The sequence below is a fragment of the Fukomys damarensis genome, unplaced genomic scaffold, assembly GCF_012274545.1.
Source record: "Fukomys damarensis isolate Sample0158 unplaced genomic scaffold, DMR_v1.0_HiC HiC_scaffold_9, whole genome shotgun sequence".
NCBI classification, from domain to species: Eukaryota; Metazoa; Chordata; class Mammalia; order Rodentia; family Bathyergidae; genus Fukomys; species Fukomys damarensis.
In genome coordinates this window covers 10,684,819-10,695,725 of record NW_022900921.1, presented here as the reverse complement: position 1 = coordinate 10,695,725, position 10,907 = coordinate 10,684,819, and the positions used below count along the sequence as shown (strand labels likewise).

General features: G+C 50.7%; 1 protein-coding gene across 4 annotated transcripts in view; it reads right to left on the bottom strand.

Annotated features, from left to right (window-relative positions):
* The window catches only part of Cyfip2 (cytoplasmic FMR1 interacting protein 2), a 122,139-nt gene that overhangs the window by 55,366 nt on the left and 55,866 nt on the right, over positions 1 to 10,907 (bottom strand). For 2 of the 4 annotated variants that reach the window (XM_033761601.1, XM_019207259.2), the window contains 7 exons: positions 7,792 to 7,958; positions 6,908 to 7,055; positions 4,711 to 4,785; positions 3,599 to 3,752; positions 2,403 to 2,559; positions 1,776 to 1,872; positions 377 to 453 (listed from right to left, as the gene is read on the bottom strand). In XM_033761601.1, the coding sequence (XP_033617492.1) occupies positions 377 to 453; positions 1,776 to 1,872; positions 2,403 to 2,559; positions 3,599 to 3,752; positions 4,711 to 4,785; positions 6,908 to 7,055; positions 7,792 to 7,958 (875 nt within the window). The remainder of the gene's footprint in view (positions 1 to 376; positions 454 to 1,775; positions 1,873 to 2,402; positions 2,560 to 3,598; positions 3,753 to 4,710; positions 4,786 to 6,907; positions 7,056 to 7,791; positions 7,959 to 10,907) is intronic. The other 2 variants (XM_033761602.1, XM_033761603.1) reach the window with 1 other exon arrangement.

The following is a 10,907-nucleotide window of genomic DNA, read 5'->3' as shown; positions in this document are numbered from 1 at the left end:
GGGGATTAAACTCGGGTCCTTGCTCTTGCAAGGCAGGCCACCGAACCACTGAGCTAAATCCCCGGCCCTTGAAATGATCTTTTACTTCCTCTCCCCAAACCCTAGCTCAGGTTTAACTGATATATGGGCCTCGAGTCCACGAGCTTTTCTTTCACTGACAGCACAAAATCTCCCTTGTCACTGTGTATTCATCAGTTTTTATCACAGTCTGTCTTCCTGTGGGACTGCAGGCTCCTCAAGGTTAGTACTGCAACTGCCCTATTTTCCTCCTCAGTGTATTCTAGCACCTAGGCCAGGCCACGGGATTGCTCAGTTTTCCTTGAGAACTACATCGTCCAAGAACCAGTCTTAGATCACAGCCCACGGGCTCTCCTACCTGCCGGCCATAGCTTTGTAGTAAGCAAAGATCTGGTCTGCCAGCTTGTAGACAAACTGATCAAAACACAGGTTCACCTGGTGAAGAGGAAGAGGAAATGTCAGTGATGCCTGTCTACTTTCATCACAGAAATGTATGCAACTCAAAGAGGGCAGGGGGTAAGCTCCGTACAGCATGTCCTACAGCAGTGTAAAAGGCCTGAAGGAAAACAAAAAAAAGGAGAGGCTGCGGCTTGGTACTTTTGGCCCCCTGCTCCCAAGGTCCTCAGTCAACAGATAACGCCAAGTCCTGGGCTGTCACAGCAGCCTGCACAGGGGCGCAGCAGCAGGACACCCATGGTGACCCTGGTCACTCCGAGCAGTCTGCTAACCCGGTAGCAGCAGCAGCACTGCCCACCCCACCTATCTGTTTGCTGACAGTTTTTGTGTTTTCCTTTCTTTTTATTTTATTTTGCTTGGCAGATTCGATTAAGAAGACGCATTAGAAATGTAAAAGCTTCTTCCTTCAAACTTCTGGTTTTTAAATGCATCCCAGCGTTTCATCACAACCAAACTACACTGTGAAGCTCAGCGAGTAGACAAGTTTATACCGTGCACAGAGAATCAAAACCACATCATTCAATAGCAGCCAGGGCAGGAAATGTCCAAAAAGTTGGACTTTAAAGGGACAGGGCTCTGGGGGCAGTAATGTACAAGGATCACTTCAAAGGAGGCATCTTATTCAGGTGATTAACCTTTGATTACTGTTCAATTCTCAGCTCTGTAAGGTCAACTCTTTAAGAGCTTTCATTATGTTTTATTAGATATTCCTCCTATTATGCAGAAAACAAAAACACAGTGTGGTGCCTGGTGCTGTCTTCACACCCAGGTAACTGAATCCTCTGCTTAGGCATGGGGCTTCAAGGTCCCCAGCAGATTCTCCTCTGGGCAAAGCAGCTACAGAGTCAAAGTGGAGTTCACCCCAGCCCCAGCAGGCTCCCCCTTCTAGAACCAGCTCTGAACAGCTCTGCCCAGATGACCTGGGCCCCCTCTTCCAGGCTACATGGTCTTTACTTGGGGTTCACCTCCGAGGTCAGACTGCACTGGGGGTATGAGCGCCTAGGTCTTAGGCTTGGCGAGGGGTCAGGGCCTGTGAGCAGAGGTGGTGGACAGAGCCTGGGCATCTGCGCACACACACACACTTGAAGCCCAACATGCTACGGGAACAGGCTGCAGATAAGCGGAGAGAAGGGGTGGACCACATGGGGTTTCAGCTTGTACACAACTGCAGTTGGTAACCACGGTGAACAGGAAGCCCCCTCTCCTGAATAAGTCACTGATTCCCCAACTTTATACTAATAGCTAAAGATCTGTGAAGTCCGGCATCTCAGGACTGCAGGAATGAGAAGCGTGTCACTTGCCTCAGCTTCGATCTCATCATACAGGAACTGCTTCTTAAACTTGGTGAGAGCGTAGTAGGCGCTGTCGTTGTACAGATCCAAGGGGTAGAGGACGTACCTGAAGAGGAAAAACCAGGGCTAGCAACTTGCTAACATTCTCACAGATTTAGGTAGCCTGAGGAACACGAGGGCTTGGGTGACAGGAGAAACAGTTAGGAGGGAGGAGCCTTCTGCACTCCCTGATGCCCCCAGCGTCTCTACACAGGAAGGACTTACTCTACATCTGCCCATGGAAATCACAAGCTCAGACGCTAATAAAGTGAAGGCCTGAAAACATCAGCTTGGGACTAAAAGAAATCAGGGGACAGCTAAGGATATTAGCTTCCTGATTTCCAGAGATGGTTACGAGCCTGGCTTATATGAGCCTGACAAAGTCGAGGGAAGGCAGCCGGACTAGGAAATTTCAGGGTCCAAGCTGCCCACAATAGTGTGAGGCCTGGTCCTCGGCCTGAGCTCTCCCCTGGGCGGGGCACCCTGCCTCATCTCTAGTCTACTTGCTTTCTTCTGGAAAGAACGAGTCTGCTGGAAAACTATCCCCCTGCCCTGCACCCCAAAGAACCTTCTTGTTGGCCCAGACCTGCCCCTTACTCCATCATGGAAGGCTCTTTGGTCTCCAGGATATGGTCTGTTAGAATCCAGGGCATGGACATCTCAATGGGAAACTGGATTCGCCGGCCCATGGTTAACTCCAGGAAGAATTCTCGGAACCAGAGCTGGGAAAGGTCACAACACTGCTGCAGGGCTTCTGAAAGCAGAGGGAAAGAGCCTCGGGTTACCCTGAAAGACCCAAGCTCTTCAGTTCCTGCTGTTTTTACTGTTATCCCTTTTATCACCACTGTGCCAGGAACACGGCAGATGCTGCCTCAGTGGATCCTGCTGTCTCGACCTCGCAGGCTGGCTCAGCGGCGACTAGAAAGAGGCATCTATTGCACCTCACAGACAGAGGCAGTGCATGGGGAGAGAGATGGTGATGTTCTGGAACTCTAGGTACCCGTCATTTCCATCAGCCTCCTACAGAGCTGTCCTGAAAACACACGCCACGTTAAAGAGCAGGCTTGTCACACCAATACTGCTGCAAGTGCACACCCGGACGGAGGCTCCCTGGCCCTGTCCACGCGGCAATTCTGTATCCTTTACCATCCAGAGGCCTTGAAAGCCCTACCCAGGCCACTTTCTAATGGAGAATCATGGATTGTTTGCTAAAATCACTCTTCCCACCCCAACAGGCATATTAAGACTCTCATATACCCAGATACCACTCTTTTCCTACCCTGCCTTATCCAACCCTTTAGTATGACAAGCGCCCTGTGAAAGGAAGAACAGGAGTAGAGAACGCAGAATTGGGGTGCAGCCTGGAAGCCTCTTCTGGAGCCCAGAAACAATGATACCAGTGAGCTCACCGCCATTGCTGAGCAGCCAGACTGGTTCAGAGGCTGGGGTCACTTTCGTGGCACGATGTCTGCCCAGTACACACAATGCCCTGTCCACCGTGACAGTACCACACATTCCTGGTGTCGATTCCCCTTTCCTAAGGACTTCAGGAAAAGTTAACCACAAATATCTACGTGACAAATGGAGCTTACGGAATGGCTGCACAGAGCCTGGCCTTCCCTAGCTCCCAAAGTCCACTGAAAAGGGTTTATGGTTTTAACCACACTTGATGGCAAAATGCACCCCTTCGGATTCAGGACCAGGTCTCTTTGCAATTTCTGACCCCACAGCCTTAGCTGCTTCAAGGGCCGGAAGTGCCACAGCCTCCCCTCCAGGCCGGCTCTGCAGCTTACCACTGATGTTGAGCAGATGCGTGAAGAAGAAAGACTGCTTGTGGAAGTCCTCGATGGCAAGGACGATGGGTCCATCCAGGCTGCTCCTCAGGGTCTTCTTGGAGCCGCTTTTGTCTGCGATGAGTGATTCCAGCATGGTGCGCACCATGTAGAGCTTGAAAGAGAAGGTGAGCCAAGGTTAGGGGCTGGCCCTCCACCCTGAGGGGGAAGTTCTTTTGTGCTGTATTTCTTTTCTGCTCTTAAAAGAACTGTCTTAAGGAAGCACCAGTTTACATGGAGAAGTACATTTGGAACTACAAGCATTTTTGTTTTCTTTCGCAATGCTGGGGCTCAAACCCAGGGCCTCGCGCATGCTAGGCAAGCGTTTCACCACTGAGCTACATCCTAAGCCCTTGGAGACATGCCATCCTAAGAAGGAGAGGCCCCACACATCCCTGTACAGCTCAAGGCCCAGGAAGAGGTTCCTGCCTGCCTTGCTCAACCCAAAGGCATGGGTATCAGAGGACAACCTCACTCCATGCCACTCTAAAGTCACTCCTGCTTCCCAGGTGGCCATGGTGGCACCGTAAGTGGAGCACTGGACTGGGACACGAAAGACCCAGGTTCAAGGCCACTGACTCACTGTGTGACCTTAGGTGCCAAAGTCCCCACTCTGGGCTTCAGTTGTCTTACCTAACAAGAGGGTCGTGCACTAGATGCTCTCTCATACCAGGCCCTTTCTGCTCTAACATTCTGAGGAACCGTTCAATGGGATAAGATCAAAATACTGTTCCCCCCAACCACCTTAAGTTTCTGATCCTCAGCCTCGCCAATCCATGAGTGATGGCGCCCTCTGGTGGCCCGGGCTGCACGAACAGCCTAGCGGAGAATCTGGGCAGATCACGGGTCATCGTAGGTACTTACACAGGAGGCTACCAGTTACTCCTGATTAACAGAGTGCCCTACATGCGAAGGGCGCAAGAGCAGTGGGTTGTTCTCTCTGCTAATCTAGATCTTTCCACGTCATCTGTCTGAATGTTAGGCTTCAGGGGGCCTGGAGGAGCAGGGCTAGTCCGTGCCCGGGGCCTCCTGGAGAAGGGTACCCAGACCAACCCAGCCAGGCGGAGTGATACCAGGGATCGGCAGCCTCTTCGGCCCTGTGTGCCACCAGTGGGGTGAAACAAAGCCCTCGGGGACCACTGGCAGGCCTAAGACATAGGTAGGAGAGAAGGAAGAGGGGATGGGAGGGCAGGAGAGACAGGGAAGAGGGAGAGAGAGAAAGAGAGAGAGAGAAAAGCGAGAGGTATTGTATACAGTGGGAAAGCGTCGCGACTGCTAGGGCCACCTCTGGGACGGTCCAACCTCCCAACAACCGCGCTCCTCTCGCTGCCTCTGGACCTAGCCTGGGGTCTCCCACCACGGCCGGCACTGAGCAGGCCTGGCAGCCTCAGGACCACGAAGCTGCCACCCTGTGCGGCTTCCCTCTACGAGGAGGGACGAGCCACAGTCCACTGCCTGTGGCCTCGGCGGCGGCCGATTCTCACCAGCCCCACGCACCGAGAAGCACTTTCTAATGCCAGCCTTTGGTGTCCTCAAAGGATGCCCCGGGTCTCCTTCGCTGTGGCTGCTGAGTCACGTCTAGTTCTAACTCCTGCAACATTGTTTTCGTCCACAGGAAGGCAGCTCCTTCCCCACCTACTTGAACAGAGCACGGAATTCACCCAACAGGCTCGGGGAGGTGCCGGGTCCACTGTGCTCTGAAGGCCACGACAGAGTCCTGGGGTGGGAGTCAGGAGACCTGGATGCTTGTCCCACCTCCACCTGGGACTCACCTGATGACTTGGACAAGCTACTTCCGCTTTCTGGACCTCAGTTTCCCCACCTGTGAATCAGAGGAGGGGACTGGGACTAGTCTACCTCTAAGGGCGCTTCCGGTTCTGGACGCCTGGGGCTGGGTTAAGGGTGCCTATGTGACCCTCATGCCTGGTGGCTCTGAGCTTAACAATTCACCAGCCTCCCCTCTCACCAAGACCCACAGCAGTGCTGCCCCCACCGGGTGCCTCTGGTCCCCTCTCCTCTTCACTCCTACTTCAGGACACACGGAAGCCCTGTCCAGCTCCTCCAGAGCTCTGACCCTCCACACTGCACAGCACTGTCGGCAGAAGCATCCTGTGAACATGTGCCACCAGCAGGGGACATGCAAGACCTGAAGTCAGGGAAAGTTATGACAATTCTACAAAGATCTCATTCTGCCCAGGCCCAGACCCAGCCCAGCCCGTCAGACAAGGACACACACAGAGGGGAGGGATCAGAAGGAGGGGGTGACCAAGCTCAGAGGCCTCCGAGCAAAGAGAGGCTCAGGGGTCTGTGGGGTGCAGTTCCCAGACAGGGGCTTCTGGAGCCAGGAAACCCTAAAACCTGCAATAAGAGCTGCCCTTTTTCAATACAGCAAAAAGCAGACAAGCAACTCTTTAACCTTAGGTAAGTGGCAAGAATTTAACTCTACTGCTCAGTTCATTTACATTTTCTTTTTCACTTGATTTTATGACAGCTTTACAGAGGTCACAGGCTACTTTTCGGAGGGGGAGGTACCAGGGATCGAACTCTGGTCCTTGCACGTGTGAGGCAGGCTGTGGCACCAATGAGCTAAATCCCCAGCCCCATGGGCTATTTTTAATGTGAAGAAACTCCACTTGGCAACTCTGAGCATTTCTGATTACTAGACTCTCTCTATGGAGTCAGGGCACCCTATACTTGTGGTTTGGGGGGGTTCTGGGAATAAGAAAAGCAGTGTTTGTTTTGTCAGTAACACGAGCTCAAAGTTTCATTTTTCTGAGAAGATAATCAGGGTCAGACAGTTCAAGGTGCTACCCTAGGTCACATAGCGAGTCCTAAGCAGAACCCATGGATGTCTACACTAGTGAACCACTGTACCAAGGGACAAAGTTTATTCAAAAGGGACAGCGTTAATGCATAAAGATTCCATCTTAAACTCTGCTTGCTCTTTGGAATCTGATTTCACAGGGCTAGGAGATACTTGACCAGGTCAACATAACATCACCCCTACCAGTCAGATCAGACAACTGAGGCACAGAGAGATGGCGTAACATGCCCAAGGTCACACCGGTGTGGAGGATGAGAATCCAGGTCTCCTGAATCTTAGGCCAGTGATCTTCCTTCCTCTATCACAACAAGGTGTCTGAAGAAGACCAGAGCAGCTGTCCCACCCTGCTCCCCTTGATCAATGACCCCCCACGGCCCAGCCATGATGACCTTCATGGTCCAAATGGCCTGTGTAAAAGCAGCGGGCCTGAGTGTGGGGCTGCTTACCTGTGTGCTGGATGGCCCCACAGCACGCCGGGGCACCTTGATGTCAAAGCCACCTTTAGGGTCTTTCTCCCCTCTCAGGCACGGGTCATTCGGGGGCTCCCGGCCCCCCTCCCAGTCACAGATGGTCTTCCGAATGGCCTGCAGGACACTGCAGAGGGAAGAACCGAGACTCGGGCCAGCCGTTCACCCTGGAAGGAGGCGCTCTAAGCCTGTGTTCAGGGCCCACGGTGTCCCAGGACTTCCCACATCAAAATCCCTGGGGTTCCCATGATGCACACTCTTTTCCGCTCCCATCCCGGAGACACTGAGTTAACCGAATCCAGGCACAGTCAGGAATCTGCGTGTCAGTACGTATCCCGCATAATTCTCACGCCCACTTCGTGTTTTAAAGCTTAGATCTAGGCCATACAAATGGACAAGACTTGAGGGAAGCAAGGGGTGGAGTCTCTTTAATCCAATTAAATCTTGGTTTACTGAAAGTTGTAACAGTTTGTACCTGTTGCTAGCTTAAGCCGTGCTGCCAAATACATAATCTCTGACACATGGATCTCATTTCCTTCTCCCAAATCCATGGGGACAATGGCTACAAAGCAGGTAACATCGTCCCCATTGCACACATGGGGAGGAACTGGGATTTTGAGACAAAACCGGACCCCATTCACAAAGCTTTTAACAACATGGTGAGTCTGACTGTAAACTCAGAGCCAGAAACCACTCCTCTCAGACTCTCAGTCTCTCAAGAAAGAAGGCCTACTAGAACTCGCTGGAAAGGCCTGTATTCAGAGGTTAACCGGGAGGCAGACTGAGCCAGGAACTGCCTCTCTAGCCTGCAGCCAGCACCCCTTATTTCCAATTGCCCTGAAAAAGGCTACCTAGAACCTCACCTGATGAGCACGTTCTTCTTCTTGCGCACTGCCTGCCTCAGGGGTTCCCGGAGGGTCACTTGGGCAAAGTCCTGCAAGGCCGCGTAGATGGTGTTCCGGATGGCCTGGTTGAAGACGCTCTCCATCCTGCCCATGAGCACCTGCAGGCCCTTGATCATGGCGATCACCTGACCAGACAGAGACCTGGGGTCGGCTCACCACGCCTCCATGGACCAGTCTGTGCACCACGCGTCACCACGCTGCAGAAGCACCAGGCCAAGGCCATTCAGGGACTAGGTAAGACAGAGATCCTGAAGCCAAGCACACACCTGTGATCCCAGGCAGAGGCTGAGGCCATAGGATTGCAAGGTTAAGCCCAGCCTGAGAAATGGAAGTGACTTAGTTGAGTTCCCTCTAAATCACAAAAGATTTAGCTCAGTGGTTTCACCACCTGCCTTACAAGCGCAAGGTCCTGAGTTCGATCCCTGGGACAAAACAAACAAACAAATAAACAAAAAAACAGGCTTGGGGATACAGCTGGTGAAAGCCCTGGGTTCAGTTCCCAGCAATGCAAGAAACAAAACACACCAAAAGTTAGTGCACCGCGTACACACAGGTCAGTTCTCCACTTCCTTCATCAACAAGGTCCCACTACGGCACAATCTCTTATGCTGCTGTCCAGCCATAATGGAAAACAGTATGGAAACTCCTTAGGAAACCAGAAGCTGGACTATCGGGGATCCTGCAGTCCTACTTCTGCATATATACCCGAAGGAAACGAAGTGAGGATGTTGAAGAAACACCCTCATTCCCATTGTAACGTAGCATATTCACAACAGCCGAACTAACCTTGTACCTACTGACCAATGAATAAAGAAAATGCACCCACACGCATACAGTGGGTTACTCCGCCATAAAATAGAAAGAAATCCCATCATTTGCAGCAACAGATGCAAAACTGGAAAACATTCTGTTAAGTGATTTATGTCAGACACAGAAAGTAACTACCACTACAGAAAACTAAAAAGCTGATTTCAAAGAAGTACTGGAGAAAGTCACGTCCCAGAGCATCGGAATGGTACGGGGAAAGGGGCACTGGAAGAAAGGAGGGTAACTGGGTACAGGGACAGCTGGACAGGAGGAACAGCTTCCAATGTTCAACAACACCGAAGAAACCATGGTTCACAATTAACAGCATATTTCCGGACATATCTAGAGAGGATTCTGAATGTTTCTACGCAAAGAAACATCTGAGGGGATGGGTTTGCCAATCCTCTGACTGATCACTGCATATTATGTATGCATGTACTGAAATGTCACACCATACCCCATCAGGATATACACCTACTTCGTCAATTAAAAACACATTTTATTAAAAATTTAAAAATTATTATCTTTATTAGTACATGTTTGCAGTACATAATGACTAAAAGCATCATGTGGAACTACACATGCATGTAACATATGTTAACTCTTTTTAATTCCTTCCCTCCTTCCCCTTTTCAAATATATTACTAAAAAAGAAAGTCTTCCCATGAAATAAGGATGTCGGCTAAGTGGAACAGTGCATTTCCAGATGCGGCTGATCTTCACCCTGGCATGAACTCCATGTCTTGTGGCTGACTGATGACAAACGGCAGCCTGTATGTGGCCCACACTGAGTAGCAATCCCACTTGCGGAAGCCTCACCACACCCCCTGCACCCACAGCCCATGTCCAATAGAGCATTCCCCTTAACGAAGGCTAAGAAAGTTCCACGATCTTTGCTCCGGAAACAGTTCGGCCAACTGCTGTCTGACTGTGCAAAGGGAAGCCGTCTCCTGAAGCAAGAGCCTCTCCTCCTCTTTGCCGCCTCTCCCCCTCACCTCCCTTATCTATTTGGAGAGGTGGGAGGCGGCCGTGGGGAGGACTGTCACCTGTGCCCATCTCGGCGGTCTGTCGGGGCCAGTCTGCCTGCAATATGTGTCCTCTCTTCAGCTCCAAGCCTTCTCCTCGAGGCCCGAGCTCCCTCCTCGCCCTGAGGAAGGGAGGCACACACATACGCAGCTACCACATAACCCGCAGGTAAGAGGCGGGGTGGGGGAGGAGTCCGATGTGGTTCTGAGGAGAGCTCCATTCTCCAGTCCTAAATGAGCAGCACCAGATCTGACCCTTTCACCCTAATCAGGCTCAAGTAGTAACTTCTTGACTGGCTCAGAATTCTGAGGGGAAAACGTGGGCCAATCAGCCTTCACACAACTGCCACATTTATCACACCCTCAATGAAAGTGCTTGACTCTACACCAGACTGCAGGTCCAGCAGGGACACACCCTTGGTCAGTGTCCAGGCCTGACAGGCAGACATTCTGTTTCAGAATGACTCCAAACACACAGCGTGCAGGGCTGTCAGACCTAAGAGAAAATCTTTGCATCTCTGGGCTAAGCAAGATTTCTTAGCTACAGCGTAAGAACTATAAACTAATAATAAGACTGATAAATTGGACCTTATAAAAATTTAAAACTGTTACTCTTCCAAAGGCATTCTTAATAAAAAGGGAAGGTCACTCTTTAGAGAAAACACTTTCAAAATAAATAAAATAAACATACATATATGATTAAGGTCTTATTTTCATAATGTGGAAATAATTCCATAACTCAATAAGACAGAAATTCAATTTTTTAAAAAATGGGCCAAAGATTTTAACAGATAATATGTTAAAAGGGAAGATATTCGAGAGGCCCATAAGCACATGGAAAGATGCCCAATATCATTAGTCTTCAGGAAAATAAAAATTTAAACCTCAACGAGAATCTGCTACATTAGGGTAGCTAAAATTAATAAGACTGATGATATCAAGTGTGATAGCTCTTTATCCAGATGCTTCCCCAAGCCCCATATATAGGTGTGGCTCTGGGTAGGTGGCTGCATGAGTGTGATACTGGATTAGGGTGTGTGATATCTGTATGAGTCCACCCATGATTCTGGGTGTAGCTGAACGGATTTACTAAAGAGGGAAGCTCCACACTGGGTGTGGGCCGCACCAACCAATGTTGGGTTTGTAGCCTGGATGGAACAGAAAGAAGGAAAGCACTGCTGCTTCCTGCTTCCTGCTTCCTGCCAGCCATGTAATGGACTCTTTATCCTCCTCTGCCATGTG